General features: G+C 50.2%; 1 protein-coding gene across 8 annotated transcripts in view; it reads left to right on the top strand.

Moving 5' to 3' along the window:
* NPAS2 (neuronal PAS domain protein 2) overlaps positions 1–16,910 on the top strand; it is a 184,162-nt gene that overhangs the window by 71,851 nt on the left and 95,401 nt on the right. For 6 of the 8 annotated variants that reach the window (XM_070068724.2, XM_070068721.2, XM_070068722.2 and 3 more), the window contains exon 2: positions 11,716–11,769. In XM_070068724.2, the coding sequence (XP_069924825.1) occupies positions 11,742–11,769 (28 nt within the window). In that variant the 5' untranslated portion in view covers positions 11,716–11,741. Of the gene's footprint in view, positions 1–3,249; positions 3,465–11,715; positions 11,770–16,910 lie in introns of all 8 variants that reach the window. The other 2 variants (XM_070068723.2, XM_089327486.1) reach the window with 1 other exon arrangement.

Raw genomic sequence — 16,910 nt, 5'->3', positions numbered from 1 at the left:
TTCCCAGGCCATAGCAGAGAGCTGGATCGAAAGTAGAGAGGCCGGGACTCGAACCGGCGCCCGAATGGGATGCTGGCACTACAGGCAGCAGCTTTACCCACTTCGCCACAGCGCCAGCCACTTGTTCTCCTTTTAGGCACAGCTTCCGACCACCGCTCTGTGGGAGAGGAGGTGGTTAACTGGGTGAGGTGTCCTAACGGCCTCTTGTGTGCACTGTGGAAAGTGGGCCTCGGCCGCTCCAGTTTTCAGATGAGGTCATCCTTCCCAGGCCACCGCACGAGGAAGGAAAGTGGGTGGAGGAATTTCAAACCCACATTTCGGTTCCTTCCCCCATCTAATCCTGTGCAGCCCGCAGTGAGCGCTTCACAGGAAATGCACCACCACCGTTTTTTGGTTTTGTTTTGTTTTTAATTTGAGATGTAGAGAGACAGAGAGGGAAGGCTCCTATCTCCTGGTTCACTCCCCAGATGCACGCAAGGGCTGGGGCTGGGGCTGGGCCAAGCTGAAGCCAGGATATGGAAGCTGAATCCAGACTTTCCATCTGAGTGGCAGGAGCCCCTCTGGGGTCTGTCTTAGCAGGAAGCCAGAGGGAGGAGCCAGAGCGAGCAGTCGAACCCGGGGACTCCGGCGTGGGACACAGGGTATCTTTAAACACCTGCTCTGCACATTTTGTGTAGGCATTATCCGAAGCTCCGATGAGAAGCCCAGCCTAGGGAGTGCTTGAAGGTTAAGAGCGGTGTGGAGGGAGGCTCTGGGCTGGAGCAGTATTCTGTGGCTTCTCCCAGTCTGTCCGTGGCAGCTGAACCGTGGTTCACGACCAAGGCTCCCCTGACTCAGCTCCAAGTGTGATTCATCATCCTTTTTCCTTCTGACTGATTTTTCTAGACATTTATTGTCCACACCCTGACCAGACACCGGCCCCCGTCCGACAGTCTGTGTGGTTTGAACTTGCGATAAAAGGGTCCCCCCCTAAAAGGATCCCTACACGATGGAAACGCAGATGTCAAAGACTGGAACAATCCCAGGTCGTGCTCGGATGGCCCTGTTCTCCAGGCATTGTGATGTGTTCTATTTAGGAAATTCTTTGCTGGCCAAATGATGTCATTGGGAATTCATTTAACAAACCTTCTCACTTTCTCTCTGTCCGTTACTTCTTTGTGAAGGCCCCCCTCCCTCGATACTAAATCATCAGACCCTCCAAAAAGAAAAACATGAAGGGGAACGCCTGGCCGAAGTGCACAGACGAGGCTCAGCTTTGGCCTTTTTGTCACCTGGGGAAGTTCTTACTGGGGGCTGGTGTCGCTTTCCTCCGGGCACCCAGCTCTGTGAGGTCCCAGCAAGCACCGTGAGACATGGCTCTTGGGACAAGTGCTGGCGCGGGCCAATGGGATGTCTGGATCTGCCTGCCTTGTCTTTCCCAGGTCAAGGAATGTTCCAGAATGTGATGAGAATCCCATACTTGGAAAGGAATTGGGATTACAGGAGCAGGTTTTCACTGTCCGTTTCCTTTAGCAAAATTGCTCCCCCCTCTCGCCCCCCCCCCCCCCCCCCCCAGCGAATGAATCATTACAGCCCAAAAAGCCATTCCCCCGGGAGGAAGAATCAAAAACGTGGAAGTTATTTTCTGGCTTCCCCAAAGGACAGAGGGAGACAAGTGAGCCGTGGGCTTCCCCGTGACTGTTTCTCAGAGCCTTTTGATTTCTTAACGAGGATGAGGAAAAGTCATTATGGAGCTCTCTCGTGCGAGACACAAGCGGCTCTCCAGGGGAACGTGGGGTCCCCTCCCCGGGGCGCTCCCTGGAGGGCGGAAGGGACACGCTTTGTTAGCAGTAAACAAACCCTGTGCATTGGAGAGATGTAGCTGGCTCTTGTTTTTCCGTATTTTTCCTTCCTCGTGAGCTAAATTCACCAGATTGGGTGGGTATGGTGGGGAGGACTATTGGGGATTTTCCAACTAACTTGAGACCTATAATTCAAACCACTTCTCAGCCAATTTGAAAACATCGTGACTCTGTTTTGTAAAAACACGGCCCTTGCAACAGAACGGGCTTCCGGTAGCCGTTCCGGGGAAAATCCATGGTGATGCAGAGGGACCCCAGGGTCGGGACGGCTGAGCTGTGTGAGATGCTGTGTTCAGGAAAAGACTCGACCAAAAAGTCTTAGTTAAGGGGTGTAAGAGAGAGAGGCTGAGTTGTGATTCTCGTGCTCCTTTAACATGGGCCAGAAAACTACTCTCTGGAACCAGATCCAGCCCACGGTTAGGTCTTGTAAAGAAAGTTTGATTGCAGGGCCAGTGCTGTGGCACAGTAGGTTAATCTTCCACCTGCGGCACCAGCATCCCATATGGGCGCCAGTTCTAGTCTTGGCTGCTCCTCTTCCAACCCAGCTCTCTGCTATGGCCTGGGAAAGCAGCAGAAGATGGCCCAAGTCCTTGGGCCTCTGCACTCACATGGGAGACCGGGAAGAAGCTCCTGGCTCCTGGCTTCGGATCAGTGCAGCTCCCGTGGTTGCGGCCATGTGGGGAGTGAACCAACAGACAGAAGACCTCTCTCTCTGTCTCTCCCTCTCACTGTCTGTAACTCTGTCAAATAAATAAATAAATAAATCTTTTTTTTTTTTTAAAAAAAAAAAGACCCTTTTATAGAACAGGTAGCTTTCTCCGGAGACCCCAGGAGTTAATTACCACTCCCCAGGATGTCCTTGTCACCTCACTGCTGACACACTGTGGGTCCCAAGGCAGATGTCACACAAGAAAATAGTCACGATGTCTCGTGCCAGTCGCTACCCACCAAGGGCCAGAGTTCCAACCAGCTGTGGGGCAGGTGGCTGTCCGTAGCCCTGGGGCAGACGTTTCATCTGGGTCACGCTAGTGTCATTTGCAGGCCTCCCTTTTGTCCTTCTGTTCAATTAAAGTTAATAGACATTGCTAAATAAGGGACATTTCCTTCTCTCGCTTCTTCATGGCCTCACAACCACCCATCGTGTTGTCTTTGAGCTATCACTAATCACTAGCAGGTTCTTTCCTGCAGGCAACAGCACCGGAACATGTATGTACATGCATGTGTGTGTCTTTCTACCACACCTCCATGTGCACACACGTGTGCACACACACCTTCCATACTTACTGGTAGACAGGCACAGTAATCTTGTTCCTCCCAAAGGCATTTTACCGGCTAATTACCAGTTTGTCCTGCTGGCCCTTTAACTCATGACCATTCCTGAATGTAATTATATATTCATTTGTATCAGGAACTGTGCTGGGGCTTTCTCATGGATCCTGGAGTTTCTTCTCACAACCTGAAAAAGAGACTGAGAGAGGTTAAGACAGCACACTGCACACGGTGTGTGGAAACTTCCAGAACATACTACTTAGAAGTGCGTCGACTGCCACCTGAGCGGGGACGAGCTCAGCGCCCACAGTGACCAGTCGGCCCCAGGTGCTGGGAAGGGCACTTGGCCTCCAGGTATTCCTCTCCCAACCCCGTCTGCCCTGTCTGACCAGGAGAACAAGCTTCAAACCAACCCAAACTCAAGAACGTTCTACAGCTACTCCTGGAAATTGTCAAGGTGTTCAACATCAAGGAAAATCTGAGAAAGTAGTGTGGCCAGCAGGAGACAAATGAGCCAATGTTATGGGATATCCAGGATGAGTCCTGGAACAGAATGAGGGCATTCGACCAAAACTAAGAATACTTCGAGGCCAGCATTTTGACATCCGTATGGGCGCTGGTTTGAGTCACGGCTGCTCCACTTCCAATCCGGCTCCCTGCTAATGGGCCTGGGAAAGCAATGGAACATGGCCCAAGCACCTGGACCCCTGCCACCCATATAGGAGACCTGGATGGAGTTCCATGCTCCTGGCTTCAGCTTGGCCCAGCCTGGCTGTTGTGGCCATTTGGGGAGTGAGCCAGTAGACAGGAGACTCTCTCTCTCTCTCTCTCTCTCTTTCTCTCTCTATCTCTCCCCTCTCTCTTTACCTCCTCCCCTTTTTGCTCTGCCTTTCAAATAAATAAATCTTGTAAAGAAAATCTGAATAAGGTTTGCATTTTGCTTTACAGTAATATATCATCAGCAGTTCATAAATTGTGACAAATATACCATACTAATGTAAGATGTTAATGGTAGGAAAATTAAGTACAGGGTATATAGGAATTCTCTGTGCTGTCTTTGAAATTCTGTACATCTAAAATTGTTCTTAAAGTTGTGGGTTTTTTTTTTTTTTTAAAGTTTATCCAGAGTCTCAAGTCTGCAGACACTGAGAGATGGGTGGAACAGAATAAAGAGACTACCACTGCATGTGTGACACCACACGCTGTTCAGTGGAAGAACCAGTGCAATTCAGTAGGGAAAAAAATGTCTTTTCCTTGGGTGATTGTGGAACAATCGAATATCCACCTGGAGAGAAATGATCCTGGATGTCTGTCTTACACCACACATAAAATTTTATTTTTAGGGGCCGGCGCTGTGGCACAGCAGGTTAACGACCTGGCCTGAAGTGCCGGCATCCCATATGGGTGCCAGTTCTAGTCCCAGCTGCTCCACTTCCGATCCAGCTCTCTGCTATGGCCTGGGAAAGCAGCAGAAGATGGCCCAAGTCTTTAGGCCCCTACACCCATGTGGGGGACCCAGAGGAGTCTCCTGGCTCCTGGCACAGCTGTGGCTGTTGCAGCCAACTGGGGAGTGAACCATCGGATGGAAGACCTCTCTCTCTCTCTCTCTCTCTCTCTCTCTCTGCCTCTCCTCTCTCTGTGTAACTCTGACTTTCAAATAAATAAATGAATCTTTTAAAAAATTTTATTTTTAATGGATCAAAACATGAAAGCTAAAATGACAATTTCTGGAAGAAAACCTAAGGTAACTCTCCACAACATCAAGGTGGCAGAGACTTCTTAGGATCCCCAACCCATAAAGTAAAATGCTGATAAATTAGACTTTCTCAGGACTTAAAACTGGTCATCAAGAGATACCATCAAAAAAGCAAAATGGGACGCCACAGGAAATGATCACAATTCATACATCTGACCAAGTCCTTGCATCCGGAAGAGAGAAACTTCTATAAATCTATAACAATAAAGACCAAAAAGAAAGAAGGCAGGAAAAGTGGACAAAAGAATCAAGACACCTCGTGCAAGATGGCTGAGTAGCCAGTAACCCAGGAGAGAAGACGCTCTGCAACCTAGGCTTCTGGGAAATGCAGATTGATAGCCCAAGGAGATCCCACTACACACCCACTAGAGTAGACTGAAATCAACAAGACCGGCCACACCAGGTGTTGGCGAGAATGTGGAGCACCTGGACACTTGCAAACATGAAATTGTCCAGTCTCTTGGACAGCTTGGCATTTCTTAATAAAGCCAGCCTGTGACCCGCTATGGCCCAGCAGCTAAACTCCTGGGCGTGTGCACGCCGGAGGAGCACTGCTCACTTCCGCCCAGAGGCCTGTGTGCAGCCGACCGCTGCGAATGTTCATTTTGACCACTAGCTGAAGGTGGTGTCTGCCAACTTTTTATGTTGCTGTTTTTCTCTTTTCACTACAATGTCACTGCTTTTCCCTTGTGATTAATACATATTTTGAGGGAGCTACTTTGAGACTATGCAAATATCCTGTTTCTCCTCAAACTTTTTCTCACCTTTTTTTTTTTTAAAAAAAAAATGTTTATTTGGAATTCAGAGAGAGAGAGAGAGAGAGAGAGCAATGGATGTCCCAGCTGGTGATTCACTCCTCAAATGCCTGCAAAAGCCAGAGTTAGGTCAAGCCAAAACCCACAAAAACCAAGACTGGGCCAGGCCAAAGGCGGGAACCGGTAACTCAGTGGCTGGTAGGGACCCAACTATCTGAGCCTTTGCCTGCTGCCTCCCAGGGAACATGCAGGAAGCTGGAATGATGAGCACAGCTGGGACTGCACCCCACGTATTCACATATGAGAGGCGGACGTCTGAAGTGGCAGTTCACCCACTGCATCCAATGCCCGCCCGCTCCACTAATCCTAACACCGATTGGTGGATCTTGCCTGTGGCAATGGTCACCATGGTGTGCTGATGGTGATTTCTATTTCCCTTATTCCTTCTACCAGAATTGGAATTCTTCTGTAAGGGAGAGCTGTCTCCCCACCTCCATTTGTTGAATAACTAACTTTTATCCTTGTGAACTCAAGAATACAGTCGGGCATCAGTTAATGACCAGGAGGGCTCCTGGGAACTGTGTCACTGGGTGATTTTTTCTCATTGTGTGAACCACATAAGGTGCACTTATGTAAACCTTGTTGGTGTAGAACCATCACTCACAATGGCCTCTTGATGCAATCAGGACACATGGTTAAAAACAAGATGAACGCGGGGTTCTCACCAAGTTAATGGAAACTATTTTTAAAAATCTGTGCATGAAGTTCAACTTTTGTACCTATTTTCCATGAACTTTTTAAAGTACCCATGTATGAAACTGATGCCGCCTAACGCTACCTTATAGTAACTGTTTTCTTTTATAAGTCAAAGGAGTACATTCTGAAAAAATGATAAAATGTATAATACAGTGAATACATAACCCACTAGTGGTCGTTTTTTTGCATTATCCTGTGCTGTGTGGTGCACATCACTTGTGTGTATGCTTTTATTTTTAAGATTTATTTATTTATTTGAAAGGCAGAGTTACACAGAGAGAAGGAGAGGCAGAGGTATTCCATCCGCTGGTTCACTCCCCAGTTGGCCGCAATGGCTGGAGCTGAGCTGATCCGAAGCCAGGAGCCAGGAGCCTCCCCCGGGTCTCTCACATGGGTGCAGGAGCCCAAGGACCTGGGCCATCTTCTACTGCTTTCCCAGGCCATAGCAAAGAGCTGGATAGGAAGTGGAGCAGCCAGGACTTGAACCGGCAGCCATATGGGATAACAGCACTGTAGGCAGCAGCTTTACCCACAATGCCAAAGCCCCATGTATATCCTTTTATATGACTGGCAGTGCACCAGATTCGTGTACACCATCATGAGTCATGCCATGCACTATGACTACTTAGGATGGCTACAAAGTTAATAAGTGATCGGAATTTCTCAGCTACCGTATAATCTTATGGCACCACTGTCTATGCAGCCCACCACTGAGTAATCATCTACAGCTTATAATCAGTAGTATTGTTACTCTGTTTTTCAAACTATTCCAGGATTCCCTCTCAGCCTCTCTTTGCCTCTGGCTGTCATCATTATCATTGTTCATTATTTCGTGCATGATTAGCTGCCATGGGTAGATCCCTAGACATCAAATCTGGGCAGGTACTACGAAGTTTCAAAAGACTCCACAAAGGGTTTGCGTCTTAGGAAAATCCAAGAAAGCCAGAATTAGAAGAGCCCCTAAGAAATGGGATTCCCAGGGGTGCTGGTATTTCCACGTGCCCCATCACATGTCCCCACTGTCTTCCTGTCCCCAACACCCTCCTCGTGGACAGCATAAATAAGCTCCCGCCCCCACCTTCTGGCTAGGGCAGCGAATAGAAGACACACACGTGAGACTGACGTGGCCACGACGAGGTGAGATTTACTTCTCTGTCTCTCTTCTCGGCTGTCCGCTCCATCCAACTTCTCTGCACCTGACCTGCTCCTCCCAGGTTGGAAAATCATTTCCTCCTTGCCCTTCAGAGGGGTTAGCGGCGCTGACAGCTCTGCTGTGCCAACCCGAGGTAACTGTGCCATCCCTCTTGGTCTCCCCACCCTTGCTTGGCACATCACGGCTTTGTCAGTAAGCCCTCCTCTCATCCAAGCATCCTAACCACCCATCTGTTTGCTGTGGGGCTGCTGACTGATAAAGCCGGGGAGGTTCTGACTCCCGTAGACTCTCTGGCTACCTGGAGTGGCAGCCACGATTCACTCTGGGGGGTGAATCACATCAGCAGGTGCTTCAGCCCCGGGCACACTCTCCTCTGGCCTCAGTTAAGCTCATTTTCTCTGGCGCTCCATGCTCATAATAGAGCTGCTAGAATCCTTCTCATTGGAAACTTTATAGTCACTGGGAAGAAAGAAGTATAGAAAGCCCTCAACCTTCCATGTTCAACTTCTAATTTTTCTGTTTCACAGTGATGCAAAAGTGATATGCATTGGACTTTGAATTTGACATTGTCCTGGGCTAGTGCTATGGGGACCAATTGTGTCTGTTTCCCTCTTTGAAGGTGTATTTTTATTTATTTGAAAAGCAGAACACCAGTGGAAGAGAGAGTGTGTGTGTGTGAGCTTTTATCTGTTGATTCACTCCCCAAATACCCACAACAGCTGGGGCTGTACCAGGTTGAAGCCAGAATCCCAGAACTCCATCCAAGCCTGCCATGTGGGGATGGCAGGGACCCACTTACTTGAGCCATGTCTGTTGCTTCCAAAATTGGACATTAGCCAGAAACTGGATGGGAAGTGCAGGCCGGACTTGATTCCCGGCATTCAGTATGGGATGCAGGTGTCCTGAGTGGTAGCTGCACCCACTGTGCCACAGTGGGTCTGCCCCCACGCCTCTCCCTTGATGCTGGGCAGCTGCAGTTCCACTCAGTTCTAAGGTCCTGGGGGAAACCACAGTGCTCTGCAGAGTGCTGCGACGTGCATCAGGCTAGGTAGAGTCAATGAATTTTCCACTTAGGGTATTTCAGCTTACAATGGGTTTCTCCCTCTAACCTTGGTTGTTCCTTGAATCAGGCCTCATAGGACTTCTTTTCTTCCCTTTAACCCTCCTTCTCGCTTGCTTTTCACCCGCCCCCCCCCCCAGCTCCTCCGTATTATGTAGTTAAACACTGACTCAAAACTACAAGAGAGGTTTAGACCCATGCTCACAGCAGCAATTACTCCCAGCAGCCAAAAGGTGGAGCAACCCGTGTCCATCAATGAGTGGATGGCGGAATAAACCAAGTGGGGCATATCCACACAATGGAAGATTACTGAGTTATTGAAGAGGAAGGCAATTCTGACACATACCCTAGCACAGATGAGCCTCGAGGACGTTAGGCTAAAGGAAATAACCCAGCCCCAACAGGACAAATACCGTGTGACTCCACTGGCAGGAGGTCCCTAGAGCAGTCGAATCCATAGCAACAGAAAGTAGAGTGGTGTTTGCCAACTGGCTGGAGAGAGTGAGGAGTGGGGATGGGTGATACATGGGTACAGAGTGCCAGTTTTGCAAGATGAGAAGAGTTCTGGGCATGGGTGCTGGTGATGATTACACAAGATCACAGATGTGCACGTACAAATGGTTGGGATGGTGACTTTTATTGTGTGTGCTTCGTACTCCGCAATTGTTTTTAAAAATGTCATCCACACGGCAAGACAGCAGAGAGGACAACGCAGGGAGGATGTGGAAGTCTCCGTGGCAGGTGCTCCCCGGGAACTCATCTATCTGGTGGCTTGTCTTCACATCAGGAGCAGATCAGCCAAAAAGGCTCAGACAGGACTCAAGTGTGTGGGACCTCAGGGCAGGGACCTGGGATTGTTGAGGAAGAAGGGCAAGTGGGCATAAATCAGGCTTTATGGGCTCAGGAAATGTGTAAAGATAAACAGATATAAATCAGAGACGCTGTGGTTGCTAAAGAATAGCTATTAGTCATTTTCAGATGCTTTGTTGATGACAAAGCAACCCCACTCATCCCATCAGGATTGCAGAATCGCAGGCACCCCAGCTCTCCTGTGAACCTGCTCTGACCAAGGGCTCCTGGGAGGGGGACATGGCTCGGCTGGGTCCTCGCTGCTGCCTTGGGCACGTGGGCAGCTGTGGGGAGCAACTCGGACTAGACCGTTACTGGAATTAAGACTTATTCTATGCATCTGCTCTCCCACAATATGGCGCTGGGAGAGAAGAAAGAGGCTTCTACACAGCTGCCTCCAGTTCAGCCAATAAACTGTAGGACTTGCTCCTGATTGGAGGAGAGCGGCGTGCTCGGCGTGTGGGCAGCCGAGTTGGGATTGGCGGAGGAGGACTATATAGGAGGAGAGAGACGGCATGCACCAGGAACATCTAAGGGGAACATCTATCTGAAGGAACACCTGTGCAGCCCCCGAGAGAGCCGGCCGGTGGAGTGCCGCTCCCCTGCGGAAGTGGGGAAAGTGGCAGGGGGAACTGCCATTCCACGGAGGTGGAAGGGACAGTAGCCAACCCGGGAAGAACCAGCAGCAAACCCGGGGAGGGCCGAGCAGACGAAAAGAACAGCGCAGGGTTCAGTGTTGCTCCTCCACGAAGAGGGGGAGCGACATAATGGTGCCGTGACTCGGATATGAAGCCTAGGCAGGGTTTAGTGTCGTTCCTCCACGAAGAGGGGGAGCGACAGGCAGCCATGGCTCCCCTGGGACCACAGGCCTGGTGTAGAGCGTCACGAAGCAGATTGATGTCATATTTTTCGTATCATAAAGATTTGAGCAGATTCCATCTGGAAACATTTTCAGTGCAGGCCTACTGGCAGATATGTGAACCCCTCTTCAATTGCAATGCAAACCTAACTCCTGAGTGGTGTTTCTTGTGAGTCTGTCCCTACTCACAGCTGCCACGTACTCACTTGGGCATGGATGTTAACAGGTGTTCAGGCAGCAGAATTCCTCCTCCTTGCTTGGACTTGGACCTGTGCCCATGCACACGGAGTGACCCCAAATCTCAAAACCGAGTTATCTCAGAGAAAATTCATTGACTCCATTAAAAACCACACCTAAAACTTGATGTTTCAAGAGTAACTTCTGGACTTCAGAGTTCTGACTTGAGACCCTCTGAGTCTGGGAGCAGATGTGTGTGGCAGTAGTGACTCAGTTTTTCCGAGGTCCCGAGCCCATCTCAGTCACACTGGGCCCTCTCAGTCATGGCCACCTGCCTCCAGGTGCCCCCAGCAGGCTCTGACACACTGCAAGTGGTTCTTCTTGATGTCCTGGCTGGACAGGGAGCATCCAGACAGGCGGGACCCTGGGGAATGTGTGAGTGAGAGAAGGAAACCCAGGCTTGCATTTGGCAAAAGAGGAAACTGGTGTTCAGTGGGCCTGAGAGGCATTGAGCCGGTGGCCTGGGAGAGCAGAGATCCGGGCGATGACGTAGTCCCTGGTGGCTTGGGGCTTCGAGAACATTCCTGGGTCGTTAGTTCATCTTCCACATCTGTGTGCCTTTTCTGTCTAGGGAAGTATAAATTCCTTAAGGGGAAGGCATGGGTTCCACTCCTTTGGGGCTGATCCCTCAAGGCCACGTGTCAGAGGGCTACACCTGCATTCGAATGGGCAGAGAAAGAAATAGCATCTTTCAGAATGCGGTGCCAATTGGCGTCTGCAGTGTTACGCACGGAGCCCAGGCTTCCACTAGGAGGCGCTGGCTCGCCCGTTGCAGGCACGAGAAAAGCAGATGCTGCTTCGTTGAACTGGGGCTCCACGGCCATTCTCAAAGTTTGGTCTTGGGATCACAAGATCAAAACCTTTTTTCACTATCGCATGAGCACATTTTTTAAATACCCATTCTCTGATTTCTAGGAGCCGCTGGACTTCTGATGATTGCATCTCTCTGAGGCCTTGTGCAATGAATGCCTGTGCATTCAAACATTTCTCAGGTTTAACTCCCGTATGCCAAAGCACCTAAATAAATGTTACGAGCAGAAAAAACCGGCTGGGACCATAGTGTTTGAGGATGGCTGGGCGAAAGCGCGTGGGTTACCAAAGACCCAAATGGTGACAACCAGCAAGACCTGGAAGCAGACAGCAGCCACCTGATCGCTCTTATTTATTTATGTCTTTGCAGAACAAACTGCATAGAAAATCTAATGGATGAAGATGAGAAAGACAGAGCGAAGAGGTAAGCAGGAGCCATCCTCCCGGCTGCAGCCGCAGCCCTGGGCCTGGGTCTCACTCTGGCTGAACCTTGCTCGCCTTCATGCTGCTTAACAAAAAGCCCCAGCGGGACAGGTAGCTGGAGGACATGTCTCCACACACTGTGTCCTTGGAGTGTTGCAATGGCCCGTGAAAACCTTTTAGAGCCGTTCCTTCAGTGTTGCTCCTTACCATCCGGGGCTTGCGTGTCGTTTGTGTCTTGAAGATGCCTGTATATGAGCCCTTGTCAACTCCAGGCCTCTTGCCAAGGCCTCTAGTGACTGAGTCCAGGACAGACGCTGCTCAGTGAGGCAGTGGATTGCAGCCAAACTGGCCAGGGTTCAAGTTCTGGGTCTGTCGTCGGGGAGCCCCCTAGCTTTGGAGAGTGGTCGTTAGCCCATACCCAGCATGTGTTAATCCTACCCGCTACCCCGTACCCCGTAAGACCTCAGCTTCCTCACCTGCGACAGGGAGACACCATAGCCACCCTGCACTGAGAGACACCAGCCTGGTAGCTGCTGTCTTGGAGCTCTTTCAACCCTGTGTGTGTGTTTATTCCTTCGTTGTACACTTATTGGATCCCTGCTAGATAGGAGGCAGGGTCACAAGATGAAGTCTGATGCTTGAAGGTCAAGAATGCCCGAAGTTCATCACTTCTGAATGATTTGTCCAATGCAGCAATTATTGTGCTAGGCCCTAGGGAAGCAAGGATGAGTGAGAACCCCCCCCCCCATGCACAGGTGCATGGAGCCCACTGGGAGACCCCTGCAGGTGTTTAGGGTGCAGGGCGACAGGCCTCAGCAGCAGAGCCACAGCAACATGGAGTGGGCCCGTCTCACAGGGGATGGGGCTTCTCCCTCCAGGCTCGGCCCCTTCCGTCTCTGCCACTGTTTGCATGTGGCGGGGAACCGTGGGTTCTGGAATGGCCCATGCTGGATCTGCATGGCTGTAGGCTTTGCCCACATCCTGTCACGGGACCCAGTGCTTGGTTGTCACTTGCCGATGATGGAGCCCTCTGGGGTCCCCTAGCTTGGTGGCTCCAGGGTGGCTGTCCTCCCATGTAACCCGGGGAATCAGCCATGCTAACCAAACTCCAGTCACTGCAGAACTTCTAAAGATTTGCCTCTTTGGCACAGGGGCTCTGCACTGCCAAAAACTCACCCAGTTGATGTTTTGGAACTCAGCCAGGAAATATACTTAGCAGCTCTTTTAAGTATTTTTTCTTTATTTTGTTAAGTTTGAGAGACAGAGAGAGTCCCATCTGCTTGTTCACACCCCAACGCCTGCAGTGGTTGGCGCCAAGCCGAGTCAAAGCCAGGAGCCAGGACCTCAACCCAGGTCTCTCACGTGGGAGCTGGCACCCTATGACTTGCGCCTCCCAGTGTCTGCATGAGCAGGAAGCTAGAGTCAGGAGCCAGAGGCAAGGTCCAAACAGGTACCCCAAGCAGCCGCTTAACCTCTAGGCGCAACACCTGTGCCTATCATTCATCCTCCCCCCCATTTTAAATATTGATCATTGTGGCAGGTCTTCAAAAAGTCTGTTGGAAATGTGTATAATGAGGAAAAAAAGATCTATGCATAGGTTTTTGCACCAAAATGAACTTACCTTTAAATTCCATTTCCACAAACTTTTTGAAGTACTTTCATAGCTGTATGTAAAAATGTACATTTTACAGTTATACAGGAATCATTTCTAATATCTTATTTGTGTATGAGAATATTGCTAGTATTATTTTTTTAAATGTTTTTTAAATATTTATTTATTTACTTGAAAGAGTTACACAGAGAAAGGAGAGGCAGAGAGAGAGGTCTTCCATCCGCTGGTTCCTCCCCAGTTGGCTGCAACAGCTGGAGCTGAGCTGGTCCGAAGCCAGGAGCCAGGAGCTTCTTCCAGGTCTCCCACGTGGGTGCAGGGGCCCAAGGACTTGGGCCGTCTTCCTCTGCTTTCCCAGGCCATAGCAGGGAGCTGGATCAGAAGTGGAACAGCCAGGACTAGAACCAGCGCCCATATGGGATGCCGGCACTGCAAGCGCTGGCTTTACCCACTACACCACAGTTCCAACCTCTCTCTCTCTCTTTTATTTATTTGACAGGTAGAGTTAGAGAGAGAGAGAGAAAGAGAGAGAGAGAGAGAGAGAGAGGGAGAGAGAAAGGTCTTCCTTCCATTGGTTCACCCCCCAAATGGCCGCCACGGCCAGAGCTGCACCGATCCGAAGCCAGGAACCAGGTGCTTCCCTGGTCTCCCATGGAGTGCAGGGCCCAAGCACTTGGGCCATCCTCCACTGTCCTCCTGGGCCACAGCAGAGAGCTGTACTGGAAGAGGAGCAACCGGGACAGAACCAGAGCCCCGACAGGAACTAGAACCTGGGGTGCTGGCGCCGCAGGCGGAGGATTAACCCAGTGAGCCATGGCACTAGCCCCTTTCTTTTTTATTTTTCAAAGGCAGAGTTTTGGGGGTAGGGGAAGAGAGACAGAAAAATCTTCCATCTGCTGGTTCACTCCCCAAAATGGCAGCAACAGCCGGAGCTGAGCTGATCCAAAGCCAGGAGCCAGAGGTTAAGAAGCTTCATCTGAGTCCCCCCATGTGGGTGCAGGGGCTCAAGCACTTGGGCCGTCTTCCACGGCTTTCCCAGGTGCATTAGCAGGAAGCCGGATCAGAAGTGGAGCAGTGCCCATCTGGGATGCTGGTGCCACAGGGGACAGCTTCACTGGCTATGCCACAGTGATAATAATATTCTTATTAGCAATAATGTAGGGAGGAACAGTCCTGGCCAGCATTCTTTGGATGCCTCCTGTATGCCCCAGTACATAGCCACAGTACTGAGTTAAGTACTTTATTATGCATTACCTTGTATCATCTCCTCAACACTCCTTCGAGCTGTGTATCATTGTGCCCATTTGACAGATGAGACAAGGAAGCCTTGACAGGTCAATTAACTTGGCAGAGATCAGAAAGCTTTAAAAGTAGCGATTGAGAAATTAAATACAAACTTCCTGAACCTCAGACTCTCCTCCCTCTCCCCCTCCCTTCTCCCCTCCCTCCCCCCTTCCCTTTCCCCTCCTCCTCTCCTCATGCAGACCACAAAGAGATTGTCTTCATACAAGAACAAATCTGGGCCAGCGCCGCGGCTCATTAGGCTAATCCTCCACCTTGCGGCCCCAGCACACCGGGTTCTAGTCCCGGTCGGGGCACCGGATTCTGTCCCGGTTGCCCCTCTCCCAGGCCAGCTCTCTGCTGTGGCCTAGGAGTGCAGTGGAGGATGGCCCAAGTGCTTGGGCCCTGCAGCTGCATGGGAGACCAGGAGAAGTATCTGGCTCCTGCCATCGGATCAGCGCAGCGCGGCGGCCATTGGAGGGTGAACCAACGGCAAAGGAAGACCTTTGTCTCTGTCTCTCTCTCTCACTGTCTAACTCTGCCTGTCAAAAAAAAAGAAGAAATCTGTTCTCTCTGGCAGGCCTCGGCTAAGCCTTGACTTCCAGTGTGACTTTGGAGTCTGTGGGAATTTAACTCTTGCTATTAACATCCGTCATATCGCTTTCTTGACTTCTTGACTCCCAGCCCTGTCTCCCCACCGCATGGCGTACTTCTAAATCAAGACAACATCAGAATACTTACCTAGCCTCTGCCATACGCAGAGATCACCAGCATAAACACACCTAGCGATCAGGGCAGGTGTTTGGCTAGAGGTTAAGGTGCCTGCGTCTCCCCTGGGAGTGCCTGGGATCCGTTCCCAGCTCTTCTCTGGACTCCAGTTCCTGCTAATGTGTGCCCTGAGAAACAGCTGAGTTGGATCCCTGCCACCGACACAGGAGACCTGGATTACATTTGCAGCTCCCAGCATCAGCCCTGGCCCAGCTGTAGCCATTTGCATGTATTAGGGAGAATGACCCAGCAGACGAGAGTGTGCTTTCTTTCAAAGAAATAACTGAAAATCAGTGCTTAGAAATCAGTTGGCTTGTGGCAGTTTCCCGTCACTTGTTCCCACCCCCATTTGCTTTGGACCCCAAGCGTAGACTCTCAAACTTCTCCTTTGCATGAATGTTCAAACAGCAAGGCTGCCAACCTGCACCACTCTAGCTCTGAGAGGGGGATATGGGTTTATTTGTTTAATTTTTAAAGATTTATTTATTTATTTTAAAGGCAGAGTTACAGAGACACAGAGGCAGAGAGAGAGAGAGAGAGAGAGAGAGAGGTGTCATCCATCTGCTGCTTCCCTCCACACATGATAGCAACAGCCAGAGCTGAGCTGATCTGAAGCCAGGAGCTTCTTCCAGGTCTCCCACGTGGGTGCAGGGGCCCAAGCACTTAGGCCATCTTCTACTGCTTTCCCAGGCCATAGCAGAGAGCTGGATCGGAAGTAGAGCAGCCTGGACTCAAACCAGCACCCAAATGGGATGCCGGCACTGCAGGCAGTGGGTCTACCCGCTACGCCATGGCACCGGCCCAGGGACATAGGTTTAGAATGTTTGGCAGTACCCAGATCTCTGCCCACACAGCAGCCATGATGCAAGACCCTCATAACCTGGGGAAGAACAGAATGCAAACCCAACCTTGAGATTACATCTGTTTCGAAGCATCTGGCTTTGCAGGCTTTATAGCAGCAACATGGGAGGCCCTCCCCCAGCCTACCTGGAGACCCACCGTGAGTTGCCTCCATGCACACAGTGTCTTTCATGAGATTAGAAATATTTAGCTTGAGATCAAAACTCTCATTGTCTCCAGAAAACATGCTTTGTGTGAGGCAAGGCTCTGAACGCTTTAGGGAATTCATGGTGTATTTGGGTCGTTTGATCAAGGATTCTGAGTGACAGCGCGGATCCACTTCCTTCCGTGAATTTTCCATGGAAACCCAGTGAGTGTTGTGCGTTTAGAACTGTGTGCTGTTGTTCTTTAGGGAAGACGCAAATGTGTGGTGTTTGTGCTCTAGGAGGGAGGACTTTGACAGAAAGACATTCCCAGGATAAGGAAGCTCAGAGTTCACCATTTTGAGTTCCAGTTGTAAGTGTGTCTTTCTTTCTTTTTTTTTTTAAGATTTATTTATTTATTTGAAAGTCAGAGTTACACAGAGAGAGAAGGAGAGGCAGAGAGAGAGAGAGAGAGAGAGAGAGGTCTTCCATCTGCTGGTT

This window comes from Oryctolagus cuniculus, chromosome 2 (assembly GCF_051225735.1).
Source record: "Oryctolagus cuniculus isolate XC-2025 breed Fujian yellow rabbit chromosome 2, ASM5122573v1, whole genome shotgun sequence".
NCBI lineage: Eukaryota > Metazoa > Chordata > Mammalia > Lagomorpha > Leporidae > Oryctolagus > Oryctolagus cuniculus.
The sequence above is the reverse complement of the archived record's forward strand: the minus strand, read 5'-3'. Positions and strand labels throughout refer to the sequence as shown.